General features: G+C 40.8%; 2 protein-coding genes across 2 annotated transcripts; one reads left to right on the forward strand and one right to left on the reverse strand.

Annotated features, from left to right (window-relative positions):
• Window positions 1-2,328: 2,328 nt before the first annotated feature.
• dlx5a (distal-less homeobox 5a) lies at window positions 2,329-4,514 on the forward strand. The gene is made up of 3 exons (XM_080443310.1): window positions 2,329-2,862; window positions 3,376-3,560; window positions 4,016-4,514. Exons 1-3 carry the CDS (start codon window positions 2,499-2,501, stop codon window positions 4,334-4,336), a joined length of 870 nt encoding a protein of 289 aa, XP_080299436.1. The 5' UTR covers window positions 2,329-2,498; the 3' UTR covers window positions 4,337-4,514.
• Window positions 4,515-8,967: 4,453 nt separating this feature from the next.
• Window positions 8,968-11,605, reverse strand: dlx6a (distal-less homeobox 6a). Its single transcript, XM_080443309.1, has 3 exons — window positions 10,991-11,605; window positions 10,179-10,372; window positions 8,968-9,709 (listed from the first exon to the last, which is right to left on the reverse strand). The coding sequence occupies exons 1-3, from the start codon at window positions 11,298-11,300 to the stop codon at window positions 9,467-9,469; spliced, it is 747 nt and encodes a 248-aa protein (XP_080299435.1). The 5' UTR covers window positions 11,301-11,605; the 3' UTR covers window positions 8,968-9,466.
• Between the last annotated feature and the right edge of the window lie 10,019 nt (window positions 11,606-21,624).

Raw genomic sequence — 21,624 nt, forward strand, 5'->3', positions numbered from 1 at the left:
TTGACATTATAACGTTTAAGAACCACTAGTTTAAACAACATTAGGAAGCAGGCCCAAAATAAGCAACTACACTTTAGAAACAAGCCCGAAAAAACGCAACCCGCAAATACAAATATTTACAAGCAACTTCACAGAAAAATAATCCCAAAGTCGCTTATAATATGCGAACATGGCAACACTGGCCGGTGTGTGTCTTCTTCTTTTTGTTGTTTTACGGCGGTTGACGTCCAACATTAGCGCCCCCATCTGCTCTGGAATTTGAATCAGAGACTCGTATTAAAGCCAAGTTTAGAAATAATAGCACCCCCTTTTAAATAACTAAACTACTTATGTCAAACTTACTATCACTGTTTTCTCTTGGGGCTGAAAAGAGGATAATTGAAATTTGACGTATGTTATCCTAAACAAATCCTTGCAGTCGCTGTGTCTACTGAAAGTAGGAACTGTTAACCAAGTAGAACGTTCACAAAGGTATAAGAATGGATCTGCTAAATGCCTAAACTGTACTTGTATTTTCACATTGCAGTATTGATACTTTTACTTAAGTAAAAAATACTTCTATGACTTCTTCCACCACTGCAAATTTGTCGAAAATGACAAAACAGCGACCTCTGTAGCCACAGAATTAACTGGACAGGTCACTATTGTCTGTGTAACATCCCAAACACAAAACGGGACTCGAGCTAGCAAGTGCTGCCAGTGACGTCAGACGCACGCTCGGCACGCCGACTTTTGGTTGAGAAATAAACCCATGTAGCCATTTCCATTCATTTGCATGTTTCTTTAACAAACATGTAACAATATAAACAAAGTTTCAAGTAACACAGCGCAATGTTTTCAAATGTGTCAACAAACAACAAAAAGCACAGGAAGAAGATAACCATCGCGTAGTAAAAAAAAATGGAGAGTGCTTCCGGGGTTAACTTATGAAACAAAAATGTCCTTTTATATATATATTTTGTTTTATTTCTCATCGATGGTCAAACCATCAAAGTTTTACAGGTATTTTGCCTCTTCAGTTAAATTACAAATTATATTAGGCCTACATAGTCCTGTCTCACACTATCCTAATATTAATAATTCATTTCTATCCTATGTAAATTATATAGGCAGGAATTACAGATCTACTTATCATCATCATGCCTGTTGATCAAATAGTGGGCATTCTTTAATCGAATTTGTTGGGTAATTATTTTCAGTTTTTTAAGTAGCTACATTTACTCAAGTACTGTACTTAGGTACGATTTTGAGGTATTTTTTACTTTACTGGAGTATTTCCAATTTTCAATACTTTTACTTCTACCACTACATCTCAGAGGCATAATATTGTATTTTTACTTTACTTTTGTATTGTAATAATACAATATTTCCACTGGGCGGCGCTATTCAACCACGGAATCTGGTCGTTCATATGTTCACTGATGTGCTGAGCATTGGATTTTTTCCTTGCTTTGCTGTGTGTGTGTGTGTGTGTGTGTGTGTGTGTGTGTGTGTGTGTGTGTGTGTGTGTGTGTGTGTGTGTGTGTGTGTGTGTGTGTGTGTGTGTGTGTGTGTGTGTGTGTGTGTGTGTGTGTGTGTGCGCGCGCGTGCGTGCGTGCGTGCGTGCGTGCTTATAGTACTAGATTTACGGGACTGTATAGCCTATTCAAAATTGATATCAATCAATTATAAACTATGTTAATATCTCCCTAAATGCAAATTTACGAAGCCCTGGTAATATGAAAAATGAAGTAACTTTACACAAGCTTGTGCTTGGGCAGGCCTATATATAGAGTTTATCAGAAATATAACGTAACAATATTGAACACGTCATTTTCGATGAATTGAATACACAGGACCCCAATGGAAACAAGACATAGTACTCTCTCTTGGGTTTAATCCTTTTAGCATCCTTTTGTAAAGAACTGTGCTTTTTTTGCAAATTGTTAATAAAGTATTCAATCAATCAATCAAGCATCACATTTCCATTCTCTAATTTTTAGTTCCAATAGCAAAAATCCTATGGCTTAAATCTACACAAAATGGTGATTTAGCTACAGTCTGTCATCCCCCCCTCCCCCATACATTTAGCTTACTAGCAATGCATCTTTCTTTGACATGTCTGTCTATAGATTCTGATTTCAACTTTCTGAAAGAACCCCTACCAGCAGTTTAATTGCTGCCCTTGATCGATAGTAAAAAAAACCTATCATAGTCAGTCAGTCTCTTCAAGTCTGACACCCCTCCTCCCCCTCAAAGTGTCGCGATAGCTGGAGTGTAGCTGTTGTCTGCGCCCTGGCCAATGGAACCAGATCCTCCCTTCAGTGCGTAAGAGCGCAATTTAGGATTTAACCAAGTCTTTGCTGCGGGGCTGGTTGCAGTCTTCAACAGAGCCCGACAGCGCGAGAGATCCTTCACAATGTCAGTGTAATAGTCTTCAAACGCCTTTTGGAGTCACGTAGTTCTTTTAATTTAAACCTTTTGATTTGTTTTTTTTAAACGCTTCTTGCCTTCAAACTATGACCGGAGTATTCGATCGAAGGATTCCGAGTGTTAAGCCCGCAGACTTCCAGAGCTCCTTTCAGCTTTCTTCTACCATGCATCACCCGTCTCAGGAATCTCCTACCTTACCCGAGTCCACGTCCACGGATTCTGGCTACTACAGCCCCGCTGGTGGCGGGATGTCCCACGGTTATTGTTCCCCCAACTCCAGCTCGTACGGGAAGCCTCTCAACGCCTACCAGTACCAGTACCATGGCGTCAACGGATCCGCTGGGAACTATTCGACAAAATCCTATCCCGATTACAGCTCTTACACGACCTCTGCTTACCACCAATATGCTGGGACTTATAGCAGGGTGCAACCACAAACAAGTCCACAAGGTACGGGTGTTGTTCTTCGTTATTATGAGTTGATAGAACTAGATTATTATTTGTTTCGTTTTTTATTAGGCCTACTAAAGTATAATTTGTACGCCATTGATATAACAGATAACATTACATTGATTGGATAATAATTCATTTGTGGATCTATATCTGCATAGGCCTTTTCCCATACTTTAAGACGAATACAAATGTCTCCACAATCTTAAAACGAATCGTAAATTCTGACGGGGTCCGCACCCGATTGTCTTGCTATCAAATCAAAACATAGTTCGCGTTATGTTGAAATAATATTAATAATGACAACATTTTAAATATGTTTTACTCTTGAAAAAAATATGTATTTATTTTGCTTTTGCTGTGGTGAGGTCGGTGTATACATAGGCTATATATATAAATATATAAATATTTCTTCTTTTGAATATAGGCCTGGCCTACCATTATACGAAACTCTCCTGCACAGAATAGAATACACATACTTAGCCTGTATATGTCTCGTGTTATTTTCTACAGAAAAAGACGTAGCAGAGCCTGAGGTGAGGATGGTAAACGGAAAGCCCAAGAAGGTTCGAAAACCCCGGACCATCTACTCCAGCTTCCAGCTGGCGGCCCTACAGAGGCGCTTCCAGAACACACAGTACCTCGCCCTGCCGGAGAGAGCCGAGCTGGCCGCTTCACTGGGGCTCACGCAAACGCAGGTGCGTCGATATGAAATTATTCATACAAAAGAATAAATAATGAAGGGTGTTTTCATCATGAAGACACCCTTCATTATTTATTCTTTTGTGTGTGCATGTATGCACTGTAAAACCAAGCCCCGGATGTTAATTTCACTCAATTGGACCCATATACTTATGGAATAGACATTTTAATATTGTTGTTGTTGTTGTTTTTGTATTCAACCATAAGTATGTGAACTTTTTTAAACTTTTGTTTTTGTATTCAACCGTAAATATGTTTACTTTATATTTAAAGGACCACAAGTAAGACCGGGCCATCCCGTCTTATTTGTGATCCTTGAAAAAAATGCCTAACTGCTTTCTGCAATTATCGTGCGTCATGACGCATTCCTATTACAATCCTTGATTATCATGTCATAAATGTGCATTTTTTTCCCTTTTTAATTTTCCCCCCCTTTTTAATCTCTTTCCAGGTCAAAATTTGGTTCCAGAACAAAAGGTCAAAGCTGAAGAAGATCATGAAAAGCGGCGAGCTGCCACCCGAGCACAGTCCCAGTTCCAGCGACCCCATGGTGTGCAACTCCCCACAGTCCCCGGCCGTCTGGGACACGCAAGGCTCCACCAGGCCTCACAGCCTACAGGCACAGAACCTCAACACGGCGGCCTCTAACTTTTTGGAAAACTCTGGGTCATGGTACTCCACCACTGTGGCTGGTGGGTCGATGAATTCCCACCTTCAGACCCCCAACTCATTACAGCACTCGTTGGCTCTTGGAACGGGGACGTTATATTGAAAACCATCATGATGTTCACTTCGATTTTTTTTTTTCCTTCTATGGGACTCGTGTTTAAATTTCAGAGGAATATGCAATGTATTTGATGCCAGTCATAGAAGAAACGTGTAAAATGTGTAAATGTGTGCATGTAATTTATTGCATTTTTGGAAGACTATTAAACGTTTTAAATGGACAATGGACTTGCAAAACTTGCAGTATCTGAGTTACGACCTCAATGCATTTTCTTATTTCTATCCCAATATTTTGCACTGAAAATCCACAAGGACTCTGAGAAAACATGTTTGTAGCCTATACCCTTAAGGCTACTATTCACACGTGTCACGGATGTAAATCACAGCTAACTATCCAGAAAGTGCCATAAATTCTATTGGTGGTGTAAATAATACTTCTAAATATTTGTTTTTAAGTGGATGCAGCATGTCCACTTATATTTATCTCGCTAGCCTTTTGGACAAAAGACAAGGTAACATTTTAAACCATGAAACTCAGGGTGATGTCTGGCATGTCACACAAGGTCGCTTTGAGTGACTAAATAAATGACGTTAATTAGACAACGTCATGGGGCCAAAGAAATATTGGCCCAAATTTTGAGAATTCTTCATTTGTCTTGTATACAGAATATGCTGAAAAAGTCACACTTCGTTGATATTATTAAAGTCATGTTAGAACACAAGGAATGCCATGCAAATTTGTTACCACTTCATTAAACAGACATAACAAAAACACGTTTATTTGATTATTTTTTATTTTGGGGTAAATTAAGTGTGATAGTCCATAGGAAATAGGCCATAGGCCTCGGTCAGGCATGCATTATGCCTACATTTTTTTTCTATAGGCCTATGTCAGGATATAGCTATTGGCTACATAGAAAATTGGATGTCAAATGTTTTTTAAATTTGGTTAAGCCCATATTATAATTATTAGTTATAATCACTTTTAGCTTTGCTGCCACCAGAATTGAATTCAGGAAGAGTATTCTCTCTTCCGAGTCTGAGTTGAATCCCCTTAAAGAAAATGGTCTTGGAGCAGACAGTCTGCAGTCGTGCTCCCTTTGTGTCCCCTACAATTAGTTGCTTTGAATGGCAGAGAGGAGGCGAGGGGGCGGCACGGAGATCTGAGACAATCCGCATTCCTGTGGGGGTAGACCGGCTCCAAAGCTCTGCCACTCCCGGCCGCAGCCCACCTTCCGAGTAAAATAAAGTCCTCCACATTTCACCATGTTATTAGCAGGCAGCGCTACTAATGCTGCCACTGCAAAACCACTAAACAAACCATTCTACTGTGAGAAGTATTAAGGCCTTGAAATTGTCCTAATTGAATTTATCCTGCCATGCCGAGAACATAAAGTGCATTCTCACAAACAGACATTTTACACAAAGCATTCCCCCCTCAACTATTTCTCTCTCTCTCTCTCTCTCTCTCTCTCTCTCTCTCTCTCTCTCTCTCTCTCTCACACACACACACACACACACACACACACACACACACACACACACACACACACACACACACACACACACACACACACACACACACACACACGCACACACACACACACACACACACACACACACACACACACACACACACGGCACCTTGCATTGCCTTACCTCCCAGGGCACACACAACAATGCATGTGAGCTACACACTGACCCATGCCTGTTCACCTGACACTGAATCCTGCCTTTACACACGGCCAACATGATGTAGCTACGTCCAGCTGTAACAGCATTTTGTCAAATGTAGGCTATTATTACTGAACGCAAACTTAGGGCGGTGGTGAATGTCAGACAATTTGCTCCGGCATTGAGCTTGTGTCTGTCAAACGCCCATGGATGTCAGACCATGCATCTGCCCGTTAGGCTTAGCAGCAAGAACAAGATATTTTCCGAATGCCTTTCAAGTCAGATGAAGACTGTGCAGGCGATAGCTCAGCACACAGCCAGCTGGTACTTGCGTATTGAGCAGCATCTGTATTCAGCAAAGGGTGAATGTTTCCCCTAATGACACTTTAATGACTTTGATACTACACAATGGCTCTGGCGAACACTACACACACACACACACACACACACACACACACACACACACACACACACACACACACACACACACACACACACACACACACACACACATTATATCGAGAGCCCCCGTTTATTTCCAACCGAATATTTTCCACTCAACTAGTCCCCCCTTGTAAATTGAGTCTAAATAATGACAGTTATAGCTTTACTGGACAGCTTCAACTGTATAACACTCCACAATAATTATTCTCCAGGATTAGGCCTCCATTATCATAATCTGGACATTGACAATTATCTATAATTTGCAAAGATGCGCTTGGTTCTTGATTGCAGAGAGTTTTTTTTTCTCTCCAAGCTCGCCATCACTAAACAGTGACAGTAATAACAGCTAATTTTGCAGGCAATATATAAGAGCTACCGGGGTGTGCAGACACTCACACCTGGATTTGCTTATTCAACACGAGCAGTAAAACCCCGGCACCATCGCTATAGTGCTTCTCTGTCCCGTGCTACAAAGTAAGGTAAGCTTATATATTAATCACGTTTCCTCTGTCCATTCGGTTTCGCAGTGTACAACGGTAGACTATAGCAGTGGTTCTCAACCTTTTCAAGGCTGTGACCCCCAAAAATAATCATATTTGAACTTGAGAGGCATTTTGACTCGGTTCCACAGATAAATATTGTGAAAATAGCAATCACAATGCCACGCAACGCGAGGCATTGTGATTGTATATCACAATTGTAGATCAGCTCACAATGTTTACCTCTTTCTTATATTATTTGACAATTTGGCCAATGTTTGACCAGTTTTTATTGTATAGTTTGTTGATTACTTTTGATGCAGTAATGGTCTTTTTCATTTATTTTCCTTTTCTTTTTTTTAGGTATTAAAAAGGTCCTTAAATTGTCACTTCACTGTCATCTGGGACCCCCCCCCCAAAAAAAAATAATCATGTGGGGACCCCCCCCTGGGGTCCCGACCCACAGGTTTAGAACCACTGGGCTATATCATTTGTACGAACGTTCTTGACCATTCGTATAGGCTAAACTAAACTCGTGCGTTTCTAACACTTTCCAGTGGCATAAAGACGAGACAACGAAGCAATTGGAACATTTTACATGTACATTTATGTTTGGTTAATAATTGTATTTGTTATTAGATTTAGTCAGGAATAGTTGTGGCCCGGTCCTTGGATGTCTATTCACAACCCACTCCGTTACTATAGGGACCAAATTAATTGTCTTGGGCTATACTAGAATTATTTATGGATTACTTATATGTGTTATGAACTTTGTATGGTAACCTTATATCCGCTAGCCCTGATAAAGACAGAAGGCATGTTGGATATGTCCCTCCCTTAACTCCACCTCTCTTTCTCTCTCTCTTGACCATCATATCTATCTATCTATCTATCTATCTATCCAATCTATCTATCTATCTATCTATCTATCTATCTATCTATCTATCTATCTATCTATCTATCTATATATCTATCTATCTATCTATCTAAATGTGTCTGTCTGTCTGTCTGCAGTATTTAAATCATATTTCAGATCTCGCATGAAAATAAACATCAGTTGATGAAATGTGCTGAAAAGCATATTATATTCAGCAACTTTGTGTGTGGGGTGTGTGTGTGGGTGGCGGGGAGGGGGTCTACGATGAAAGATTTGCCAAATTGGTTATAGGTAGAAAGGATTGCTTAAAAGCAAATGGCCCCCAGGGTTTAGGAAAACGGGGTCCACTGCATCTCAGCTCCAATGGGGCATCCACGACCTGACAGCTGCATGGAGCTTTTCAACGTCGTAATTTCACATAATATGGCTACCAAGCGTTCACTCCTCTCAGTAATTTGTATATGAATAACGGAATAATTTTCTCTTTTGTTCAGTCTGTGCTACCTCAAATCCAAATAAAGATGCCTTTTAGTATTAAAAGTGGTAGAAAATTACAGGTAATTATCTTTGACGGTAAAAACGCTGTAATCAGCGGGCTACATCAAAAATTACCCTAATTATGCCTGCATTTATGAGAATGGAAAAAAGCCCTCACTTGGATAAAACCCACAAATTGTCCCAAATATCTCCTTCATATTGAACGCGACTGCAGCTGGGTGCTTTGTTCAAGATCGATCCCGTTGAGCTTGGCATTTCACGTCTTGCATTAGGACAGAGAGAGAGTGGAGAAAAACATTTCGTCAATACCTCTAATAATTGAGGCAGAAAATAGATGAGCTGGACCTGGAGCAAAATGTCTTTCGAGGTATAAGAGATGAGCTGTGCAGGGTAAGTTAATTTCCTCTGGTGGTCAGTGTATTTCACAGATCTATGCTGCTTTACAAAGCAGCCTATACAAAACGTATTTTTACTGTAATGTTTTATACGTGAAGAGTATTCGCTTTTCATCATACTGTATGTTCAGATTGCATGATTTTGAGTAGCACAGCTCTCTAGGGTGAGAGGACATTAAATGATACGTTTAACTATAGCCTATAGGCTACCTATTTTTAACGGGTATATTTTTCATTTAATTTCTTTTTTTGTAATATGTAAATCAGGATCAAGAGACATCTGGTTTGAGTCATGGTTTACTCAATCTGACAAAACATAAAAAGTGTATGTACAACTAAAATCGCAGAATATATTTACAAACAGACAAATTGCTCGGTTTTGCATGTAAGAGAAACAACCAATCAAATAGTAGTTTGGAGTCCATGGATCATGTGGCAACAGACTCCGGGAGTGTAGTACAAGTACTTAGTCCTTGCCCGAATCTGCTAAAGATGTCACTGACATATTTGGTATATTGACAGCCATTATGTAATGAAAGCATAACAAAGGTGAGTCCATTGAACAGTCATGTACGTTAATATGGTTAGTTCCCTTGTTTTGTGTCACATCACCGAGGCCTGCCCGCGTTTATCCTTCACGAAAAGAGCAGCCAAGCCTGTCTTGTTGAAGCGGGGGAGGAGGGGGGGGTTATCTCCTCCTGCAGGGCCTTGATTCAGTCTCCAAGCAGACGGGAATTAATTGTGCGAGGGGAGACTGATGGAGGTCCAAAAGGCCTCCCGTCTCCGACCCTTTCCTGCTTTTAGCCAGTCTATCTCTGCATTGAATCTTGATGTGGGGATGAGTACCAGTGAGAGTAACCGGGCATATAACTGTTGGTCGGCACGTTCACTCCTTTGGACGACGCAGAGACGTCCCATATGGGAGGAATGGTTGGAGAGCGGGGGGAGAGGGCGATGGATACGGCCATGGTGGGGTCCATCTCGTGCGGGTTGTGGCCTGCCTTGATCAGTTTCTTGAACTTTGACCTCTTATTTTGGAACCATATCTTTACCTGCACGAGAGGAACATGCATTAAATGATGCTGCAGTAGAGAACATTATAGATTGGATTGCATATACCTGAACAAATAAATAATTTCAATTAGGCCTATATATTTCAGATATAAAATTGCAAAAATGAATAATAAACAGCAACACAATAATATTATTAATAATAATAAAAAAAATCTAAATCATCAAAATAATCAATAGATGACGATGACGATATATAGGCTAATATACCTAAAAATAATAATAATAATAATAATAATAATACATAAATTAACAATAAATCTATCAATAATCATCAGTATATGTATTATTATTATTATTATTTCATTATTATTGTTGTTGTCGTTATTAATCATAGTACGAGTGTTGTGTGGAAATGTCAAATATTGAATTATATTTTTTTCAGTACCCAAAGATACACTATATGTAGTCTAGCAAAGGGCAAGGATACGTTGGCATCCTGCAAAATACCTGCGTTTGTGTAAGCCCAAGAGACGCAGCGAGCTCAGCGCGCTCTGGCAGTGCGAGGTATTGTGTTTGCTGGAAACGGTGATTCAGTGCTTGAAGCTGCAAACTGGAATAAATCGTCCGAGGTTTTCTAATCTTCTTTCCTTTCCCATTGAAACGAATTTCTCCATTTTCAATCACTGTCGTCTTCTGCTGCTCTGCAACAAAAATGTGCAATGTTGTCATTCATAGATATCCGTATCAAACACATGCACCAAAAAACAACAAACTCCAAGAGCTAAATATATTGATATATAAGAGATAAACAATGATTCCCTGAAATGAAACTGCATAAAAATCAGTGCATGGCGGATAAAGATTGACAGCTCGCATTGGCTTATCGGCCATGTATTCAAAATCGTCAAACGCGGTGTCATATTTAGGATATTGCTCGTAATGACATGCCAATTAAATGCTAATTATAAGTTGCAAACCGAATACGCCGCCTAATTCCACGAATAGTTCGTGAGGATTCCACAGTTGTCATTACACCCCGGGCATTAAATGGTTTTGTGGGAACGGAGGGGAGTGTTCTATACAGTTCCGCAAACCAGGACACCGAAATTCGAATAATAAAGGCGAAAGGAAAAATAGGTTCAGATTATTTGATGCCATTTACGCACAATTTTCTCCAAAGTGACCGTCCACCTGCGCGTGGTGATTCGTCCAAAAATGTGCAGGGTCATTTTTTTTATAGGATAAAGCGATGTTTGCGCGTGGAACATCACACGATATAGCCATTTTTTTCTCCGACGTCGGTGGAAAGGAATTCTTACCTGGGCCGTCTAACCTCGTCTGTCCGCCAGTGTTGTTGTGATAAGACGGCAGGTAGGGGCTGTGGTGCGGATGGCTCACGTAGGAGTACGGTAAGGACCTGTTGTAGGAGGAATTGGTCCCGGGGTATGGGGAGTTGTCGTGCTGGTGGTGAGGGTGGGAACCGGAATGGAGACAGTGCAACGGGTAGTGGCCGGCGGCCATCGACGGAGAGCTCTGCTGTGAGTGAGACTGCTGACCAAACTCCATGAAAGCAGACTTGGACGAGTCCTGAGCTTCCAGACCGTCAGCCATCGTAGTCATGGTCATCATCAAATTTTCTTGCCTTGAGAGCCACTCACCCCCCCTCTCTCTCTCTCTCGAGTCCGCTGTTGTCTCTCCCTCTCCGCCGCAGATATGTCCTAATAACACCCGAATTGTCTAGCGGCGCCTTTTTTTCTTCTCCTCCTGTAATATTCTCACTCAATGTGGCGGAAGGTGGGCATACATACGTTAAGGGAGAGATTTTTTAAGGTGGATTCTGTTAAAATTGAGCCCTTGCTTCCAGACTTGACGCAGACACTACAAGTAAAATGGTTTGTCTCCAAAGGGCAGCGCCTTCCGATTGGTCATTCAACCTAACGTCATCAGTGCTCTGCGCTTCACGGAGACTTCAGTTCCAGTTAACCCACCTTACCAACTCCCACCGCAGCCACAACTATGGGGGGAAATAATATATGGCGACAGAGACGCCTATAATTCCCACAGACAAGCATCACACGCGTCTAATCTCGTAAAAACCACGTCCTTAGGAATCGCCAAGTCGATTTGTTTTTTTTTAAAAACCCAAACCCCGAAATTACGCACGGCGCGCAACACCGTGTGCGCTTTAATTTAGCTTAATGGGGAATCTCTCTTTGATGCCCCGATCCTTCTGTGCAAGTAGGCTATCAATTTATTTGCAAACTCTTGGTTTCAATGGTGGCTAATGACCATTATGATATTAAGGATGCTCAGATGAAAAATACTGAACACGTGACACACGAAAAAAATGATGTCAGTAGGAGTAGTAGTAGTCCACTTTTGGACTTTTGAACAATTTTCCAATTAGAAGAGTGGATGCCGAAGTAAAAGGATTTTTTTTTTCATCCTATTTGAAACATGCGGCCTCAATATAGTAAATAACACATTTTGCGGGCTGGCATGCACGTTGGATTTGCAAATAATAATCCTTTAGCCATGCAGTGTTAATATAGCATGTGTATATATTATATTATACACATGCAATATAATATATAATATATATATATATATATATATATATATATATATATATATATATATATATATATATATATATATATATATATATAAGCCTATATATATTTTTTAATAATGCTTTCAGCTTTTTTTTTTAATGAAGTGACAGGGCGATGAAAAAATAATTAGGCTCCAATCAAGTTACAACCAAAATCTCTTTGATTAGCCACCACACTTTGTTCAAATTGCAGCCAGAAAATTAAGAACAATTCGCCTAATGATTATGGACCGGGTTTATTTTGGGAGGGAGGTATAAAAGCTGATATAGCATAAATTATCCCCTAATTATATGCCAGTGTCGCCTCAATTATCCTCTTATCAAAAATGGTTGCCTAAATGCAGCGTTTAGTTTCAATTTTCTCCTTTTCTATAACAAGAACTTGGTACCTTGCTATTATTGCCAGCTAGGGTTGTTATTTACTTTGAGGGATTTAAAAGTGCACAACCCAGTCGGATAATCACTGTACAGCAGTGGACCAGGCGAGAAGCAACAGAGGCAGTTCATAAGAAATGCATCGTTTGGATGTTTCCATATATATTCTAAAGCTCTCTCAGAATAAATAAAATAGCTTTAGTGTGTTTTTTACGGACACGGGATAAAGGTAAGAATGTTTTTTCGCATCATACGTGTGTTCACTGCAATTAGAGCGGACGATTTTCAATGATTGTATTGTCAGTGGGAATTATAGTGAATTTAAGGCACAGAGTAATGACCTTGCATACCCAGCAGCACACCTTCGTCACTCTTCAATGATCTAACATAGTGGCTTTATTTCCCAGTCCGGGTTCCAGTTCGACACGCCGGAGAGAAACCAGATCCATACCTTTTCTAATCGCCTTTGAATGCTACTACAAAGGCACAGGCCTGCATGTTTTTGCAGCGCTCATGTTTGCCTCTCAATCTCCATACTTGATGAGAAGAGACGCCTTCTTATGTCATTTTTTGGGGGTCTTTTTGTGTGTGTAAGAAATGGCATCACCTGTGATGTCTGACAGGTTTATGACATTATTGGATAACACTGTGTAATGTGGATGTTCGGTGTCCTGCGAGCGTGTTGGGGAGTCTCTTCTATACACGCACTGAGATAAGTGAAGTGATGAAAGGAAGGATTTGTTTGAGTGGAAAGAACATGACATATTGGTCTTTAGCACTTTTTAAATGTTTAAGATGCATTCCAGAGTCATAACTACACAATTTAGCGCACGGAATTGTGTTATAACGTCATATTTATATAACATTTAATATTAATGATATCATGACGATCAAATTTAATAATTCAGCATAATAAATATATATATGTTTTTTTAAATGATAATTTCAGATGAAATTACACGGGAAAAAATATTATTTAAAATAATATAGGCCCGGATAGTGCAGTCATTTGAAAAAAATCAATTTAATTTGTCCTCAAACTGAGTTAAATCAAGACTGAAGATTTTACAGGGTAGTAAATTGTGTTTGTGGCATGTGGCCACTCATCAACAGCCACACGGTTCAAAGGATTTCTCTGATCTACATTAAAATATATGAGACATTGCGCCATTTTCACCTGCAGGCAGCCTTGCGGCCTTCTGCTTGACCGTGTTGTCTATTTTGTTTTGGGTGCGTGTAGCCTACTCGTTATTACACTAGTCAATTGAACAACATATTAGGTTAATAAAAATGAACAGCGTTTGTCTGCATATCTAGAAATCACTTTATCTCCAGACAATTGACCTTCAGCACAATCAATGGTGGTTTAACAGAAGTGGTCTTTATTTCCAGCTGTCCCATAAACGCTGATGAATGACTCTTTAAAAATCACTCCAAAGTCCAACCGATGTTGTGGACGCACCATTCCCGGGATTTCCCTGACTCTCTGCGTTGGGGTACAGGCAGACAGGCTGATCATATTTTACACGTCATGTATTGAGGCAACAAGGCCTTTAATATTGTAAAATTAGTGCGATATATATAACCTAGTCTATAGAGATAATTCATTATCTCCCAATAATGATTGATTGATTGATTGATTGATGTAGTTTATTTAGAAAGACATGAGAATAGTACATGACAGTACATAACAGTACATGGAAGTACAAATTCACAATACAAGGTCTACTAAACTGGAAACCCTCATTAAGCATTACGCTTGTTTAAGATGAGGACCCCATGCACACAAATCATGATGAAATATAAGAGGCAGGCAGATATACACACTACTATACAGAATGTCATACAATCAGCTTTCAGGTTACTGGTATGACGAGAGAAAAAAAAAAAAAAAAAAAAAAAAATATATATATATATACAAAAGAGGAAAATGAAAGAGGGGGGGGGGGGGGTAGGGAGGGGTAGGTTAAGACTTAGACAGGGGCCATTTTCGAATTGCAGCCTCCTGAAGGTGTATCTTTAGGGCAGTTTTGAAAGTGAGTAGGGTTTTACACTCCTTTACTCCTTTTGGTAGGGCATTCCACATTTTTGATGAATAGCATGAGAATGAGTTCATACCCTTAGTTGAGCCAAATCTGGGTTGAACATGATCAGTGGAGCTGCCTCTGGTGTTATGATCATGGACTTCATTAACATTTTTGAAGTATTTTGACAAATACAGGGGGATCCCAATGTTGTGGTGTATCTTGAAGACCAGGCCCATAGCAAGTTGCTGTACTCTGTCCTCAACCCTAAGCCATCCAATCCTAGCAAAATGAGCAGGGGTTAGATGGGTTCTGTGATTGAGGCCAAGAAGTAGCCTTACAAGTTTGTTTTGGGATGTTTGGAGCCTTGTTTTTAAGGCCTTGGAGGTGTTGTGATACCATGAAGTGCATGCATAATCATAATGACCTTGAATGAGGGCCCCTGCAAGAATCTTCAGAGTATTCTTGCTGACTAGGCGATCAATCCTCCACAAATAGCGTGTTGTTCGGTTGACATTTTTGATCACTTTTTCGGCGTTTTTGTTACCGGAGAGGTTTGCCTCCAAGATGGAGCCCAGGTAGGTAATTTCATCCTTTCTTTTGATGACATTATCACCCACTTTGATCGTGAAACTCTCTGCCTTGCTAAGGTTAGGACTGGACCCAAAGAGGATGGATTCAGTTTTACCCAGGTGTAATGAAAGTTTGTTGTCAGAGAGCCAGATGCAGATCTTGTTGAGTTCGGAGCTGAGAGTTTTCTCAACCTGCAGCCTGTCCCTGTCCGAGACTAGCAGGGCCGAGTCATCTGCGAACAGGAACAGCTTGCAGTCGCAGGCCGATGACATGTCATTCACATATATCAGGAACAGTAAAGGTCCTAGTATACTTCCTTGTGGGACACCACAAGTCACAGGGAGGGGGGGAGACTGGGTGCCGTTTACTTCCACCACTTGCTCCCTCCCTTCCAGGTAGGATCTCATCCAGTTCACTGACGTATCATCAAAACCTATTGCTTTGAGCTTATTGATCATAATTGGGTGATTGACGGTGTCAAAGGCCTTTTGGAGGTCCAGCATGACCATGCCGCAATATTTGCCCTTGTCGACATCTTGTTTGATAGAGTCGTTCAAATAGAGAAGGCATGTGTCAGTGGAGTGGTTTGTTCTGAAACCAGATTGGAATTTGTAAATTAGATTTTTTTCGGCAAGATACTTATCGACCTGTTCATAGACTATTTTTTCCATGACTTTCGAGATGGAGCTAAGAATAGAAATAGGGCGGTAGTTGCCAGGGTCTAATTTGTTTCCTTTTTTGTACAGAGGGGTCACCCTTGCTTTTTTGAAATCGTTAGGGACCCGTCCCTGTATGATGGAGAGATTTATTATGTGGGTAATGATTGGAGCAATGGAGGCGGCCGAGTCTTTTAGAAATTTGGCGGGGATATTGTCGAGGCCTGTGGCTTTGTGTTGATGAAGAGCACTCAATTTTTTAAACACCTCCTCTGTTTTCACAGGGGAGAGTTTAAAATCATCTTTCCGTACACCCTGTTTTTTGTAAAATGAGTCAACATGTTCCTCACCATAGCACCCAGAGTGAGGGGGAAGTTTTTCAACCAAATCTGAGGTTATGGTCGTGAAGAATATGTTGAGGATTTTACTCACTTCATGTTTGGATGTGATGAGAGTGTCATTCACCTTGAGGCTTATGTTTGTAAACCTGGTTTTCAATTTCTTGCTGCAGCCTAGTAGGTTGTTGAATAGCTTCCAAAGCTCTCGTGGTTTGCTTTTATTTTCCTCAATTTTGTCATCGAGGAAGCTTTTTTCTGCTAGTTCGAGCATGCGATTAACCTTGTTTCTTAGCTTGTTTCTTTCTTTTACAAGTTTAGCTACGTGGGATTCGAGACCTTTGTTAAAACACCTGGCGAGTTTGATCCTACCTTTATGAAGCTCAGAACACTTTTTGTTTCTGACCTTCATGGCAGTAAGGATGTCCGAATTCATCCATGGTACCGGGCGGGATTTGACCATGACGGTTTTCATGGGGGCCACACTGTCCAAAATTTGAATGAATTTGGTTTTGAAACCAAGCCAAGATTCGTCTACCTGTGTGCTGTTTAGTACGTCGGACCAGTCCAGTTCCTCTAGCCTGCGATCTAAGTCCTCACTCTTATAGTTTTTGAGGTCTCTGATCGTGACTGATTTGTGGCAACCGTTCTTAGGTTTACGTTTCTTTCTGGTGCAGAAGATCATGTTATGATCAGATATGCCACAGGTAGAAACACCACTATTGAGGATTTTGTCCTTGTCCGTTGCTAGAATGAGATCTATGGTAGTTTGATAATAATACCAGCACAAAATACCCACACAGAAGTTAAGGCTGAAAGATAATAGTTAGATAATAGCCAAGTATTTGTGCGTGCATGTGTGTGTGCCTGCCTGCATGCCTGCATGCATGGGTGCGTGCGTGCGTGCGTGCGTGCGTGTGTGTGTGTGTGTGTGTGTGTGTGTGTGTGTGTGTGTGTGTGTGTGTGTGTGTGTGTGTGTGTGTGCACGCGCGCGCGCGTGTCTGTGTATCTGTGTATCTGTGTGACTCTTTTCGCTGCATGGCTTTTTCTTGTCTATCTGGGACTGGTAACATGTGTTAATCATATTTGAACGCTAACACGGAGTTCCCGCAAGTCACAAGTCGTATATTTCTTCCAAATGCCTGGGACTTTGTGGTCGGGTCCTTCTTACAGCTATTGACTAGGCTTGCACGGAAAGCCACCTCCTTGACTGTGGCCCAGCAGCACTGTGTGTCGTGGACGCCGAGGCTTAATGCCTAGTAAAGTAAAAGAGACCGGGGAGGGTGGTTAAAAAAAATGTCTCCCCTCTCTCTCCAGAGCTCAAAACCCACTGGAGCTTCACAGACAGGCAGGCGTCGACGCCTCTTCCCATCGCTGCCGTGTGAGGGAGGGAAGGATGCAGCATACCACACACAGCTGTCAGTGGAACATGGTTCATTGTAATGAGATTCAGAGGGAGCACGCGTCGTCCCCCTCAAAAAATGATCACCGAACAGCCTCCACCATTCTCCAGCGGCAGCAGCCGCAGCTCGCGCACACACAGCGCGCGCGCACGCGGAGCCAATTTATGCAATTTTCACATATCGTTAGCCTCATATAGCATAATTGCCTAAGTAATATGTTTAAGGTTTTCAGGAAAGAGGAAACAAAAAATCCCTTTCTGCCGAAGTCATCAGGTGACTTAGGCAACCATGCATGAGTAAAAAAACGAATTTTGCCTAAGTTGTTTATCTGCCTTTATTTATATCTGCTTAACGCTATAGCCTACTATCCTAACACTGCTTCACCCTGACTTATTGCCAATGTTCTCAGCCCATCAGAATGCTTGTTACATAAAAAAAATCATTTCTGCCTAAAAGTCAAAAAGTTGGCTTAAAAGCACTTTCTGTCTAAGTCATCTTGGAATGTAACAAGCATTCTTGGCTGAGGACATAGGCAATAAGGCACAATGAAGCAGCAGTGTTAGGAGAGTAGAGTTGGGCAGAAATTTAAATTTGGCCAAAAAATGACGTAGGCAATTATGCTATGAGGTTGGCTAACGATATATTTTGAGAAAGGAGTCGTGTTGTCTTCCTACTAGGCTGCAAAAGAAACAACCATTATGGTTTTGTCAAACGCAAACGATGCATGCCATTCACAGTCAACACAGGTGTTTTTATACGGTCTGTTTTGAATATTAAATTGGGATAGCATTATCCCTTGAGTAAATAGCAAATTGGCACATTAGTCATACACCAGGTGCATGTGAGGGCCTTCAGATAGCCTATAGCTACCATTTCAGTTGACCATTTAGCGTGTGCCATGGCCCGTTGTGGGCAAAATGACCACAAATAAACAAGGACTTGCACCGTTGGGTCTTCACAGCCTCTCCAACATCATAGTTTAATGGATTCAATTTAGCACGTGGGTGACTCATTAAGACGTGCTTGTTTAGGCCTGGACGTGAATGATTGCTTTGCTGTTTGCTCCGTTTACTGACTTACAGAAGCAACTAACCTACATATAGGCCTATAGATAAAAACACCAATATTTTTAGCCAATATAGCCAAACAGGTATAGTCGTGATAGAAATATTGTCAATCTTCTGTTTTCGGTGACAGAATTTGGCCTCTTAGGTGCACCGTGCCAAGCAAGACGAGAGCATCAATATACCAAGTTCATTGCTACAAAACCTGTAGGCTTATCCAGTCATGTCGGGGCATAAACAAGAAGTTGAAGGATACAATTAAGTCTGATAATGATGTACCGTGCACGTTCACATCATTTATAGCCTACTTTACAGTCAAGACCATTTTAAATGTTTCATTAAAAAAAAAACATTTTGGACAAAATAGCCAATTTTACATCAAAGTGCCCAGATGTCCCTTTAGTGCCCAGTCTGCCCACCTATGTATCCAATTAGCATACAGCCTAATAGCCTACGCTCGGCCATGTGACTGGTATCTGTGCACACCTGCAGTTATTCTGCTGCCCAACGCATTGAGACAGTTGGGCTGCCAGGTTTCACGAACATATTCTACGGATATCTCTATCAGATAGATAGCTACAGATATATAAAATCGGCCTATATATGAAATGAAACAATCTGAAGTTAGCTTTATAGGCTAGCCTACTCCATTGCATGGGGTGTTGTGTCGCTTAGTACTACGGAGAATAGACCGGGGCTTTACGCGCAACATTATTAGGTCTGACAGCACAGCTAGTGGTCGGCCTTGAAGGAGAGGATTTCGTTGGGAGATGGAAGACCAGCAATCACAGAGGGTTTTTCCCCCTCCTTTTTCTTTTTTTTTCCTTCTTTTTTTTTATCAGAATGTAGGCCTACTGTTCGATGCCGTTTATCCCTGATGATAGAAAATTGCACTGTTGCCAGGACGCTGCCACCGAAATAGGGGGCAGGAGCAACATTTCCATTTTCCAGTTTGAAAGCCATTGAAATGAATTAGCAAAAAGGGAAAAAGGAAAAAAAGAAGGAGAGATGACCCCGTGGTAAACAAAAGAGGGCAAACAAAGATACCATTTTCTTTGCCTCCTCCGTTTTTTTTTCTCTCACGCGAATGAGGGTTTCACTTCAACAGTTGCAAATCACATGCTTGGCTTCTAATGCAGTCTGCAGTCTCCATGGGCCCAGAACTACTTCAAAGACCATGATTTATTTTCGAACCCCCTGAAATAATTAGCGAAAATTTCATCTGTTCTGACAAGCAAAATAACAGCATCCCTGACAGCAAGTAGCACAATGTAAACTTGTGTTTAAATGTTTAAGCATAGATGAGCTGGCTTGAGGCTATACTGGCATGGACTACAGTCAGTGAGTAGATCTACAGTAGCCTATTGAGCATGAAATGTGGGCCTAGTTTAGATAGTCTGTGAATATGGGTTTCATCTGCATCATCTACACATTCTCACTCCCAGCCCAGGTCATATAGACCAGTGGTTCTCAACCTGTGGGTCGGGATCCTCAGGGGGGGTCCCCACATGATTAGGGGGGTCCCAGATGACAGTGAAGTGACAATTTAAGGACTTCTAAGACCTTTTTAATAACAAAAAAAAGACCATTACTGCATCAAAAGTAATCAACAAACTATATGGTCAAACGTTGGCCAAATTGTCAATTATTTGACAATTTGGCCAACGTTTGACCATATAGTTTGTTGATGAATGAGGGGAAAATTGATTCAAATATAATTATTTTGGGGGGTCGCGGCCTGAAAAAGTTGAGAACTACTGATATAGCCCTATTGGCTACTATTAATATTATTTGGCTATTATTAGGGTATGTAGGCCTAATAGGCCTATAGTATACCATAACATTTGCCCTGTATTAACAAAGAAGCAGCAAGTAGGTGATTCCCCCCCCCTTCTATCACGCAAAAATGTATCTCACACAATCGAGCATAATTCATGTGTAAGACAGGGTGTCCTGCGGCGAGGCTATCAATACGGGCAGATTGGAACAGAACATGCAGGTGGCAAAAACTGCAGCTGGTCTATAAAATGTAGTACCACAGTATAGGCCTGTTACTGTTATGCCCTATAATCTACCGCTAATAGCCTAATATGACCCTGGCCGGACAAAAAAATCGCGGAATATGCCTACTAAATAAATTATGCTATTTATTCATTCAAATATCATCTTAATCCTTTCGATGGATAGCCTAGTCAATAAATCTTTCCCCATCATCTTTCCATAACATACAGATGTAATGTGTGTGTGTGTGTGTGTGTGTGTGTGTGTGTGTGTGTGTGTGTGTGTGTGTGTGTGTGTGTGTGTGTGTGTGTGTGTGTGTGTGTGTGTGTGTTGTTTTAATGTACACTCACTATAACGTTGATTAAGTTATCCCATCCTCTTAGTGTTTGGCCTAATATTTGGCTTACGTTTTTTGACTCTTGCTTTATATGGCCTATGGGCTGGGTGCTGTGGTTGTGAACAGCCAATTAACTGCTGCCCCTAGCTCACTGTAAAAAGTAGCAGCCTAAAAGTAAACATGTGGTATTTATACTTTGTAGGCTAGCCTATATTGGTGGTTTGAAACTAAAGTTGCAATTGGTATAGGCTGAATTAACTGTTAAATAGGCCAATATTTAATAATAACACCTGACTAAAAAGGCATGGGCAAATAAAGCGTTTATAGTAAGTAGTAAAAAATAAATATATATTTATAGGTGTTAAAATGGAACTTGAGTTGAAGACCTGTTATTGTTAACTTGCAAGTTCGATCCTTTAAGCAGCAATCAATCAAGCACAAATAATCAAAACAATCTAGATTCAAATGAGGTCGCCTTTAATGAAAGTGAAAACCCACATCCAAACAACAACATAAAACAAGCACTCTGTGTTCCAACAAGCAACAGGAGTGAATGCACCGCTGGGGGAAG

Source organism: Gymnoscopelus braueri, assembly GCF_963280865.1.
Source record: "Gymnoscopelus braueri genome assembly, chromosome: 11".
Lineage (NCBI taxonomy): Eukaryota > Metazoa > Chordata > Actinopteri > Myctophiformes > Myctophidae > Gymnoscopelus > Gymnoscopelus braueri.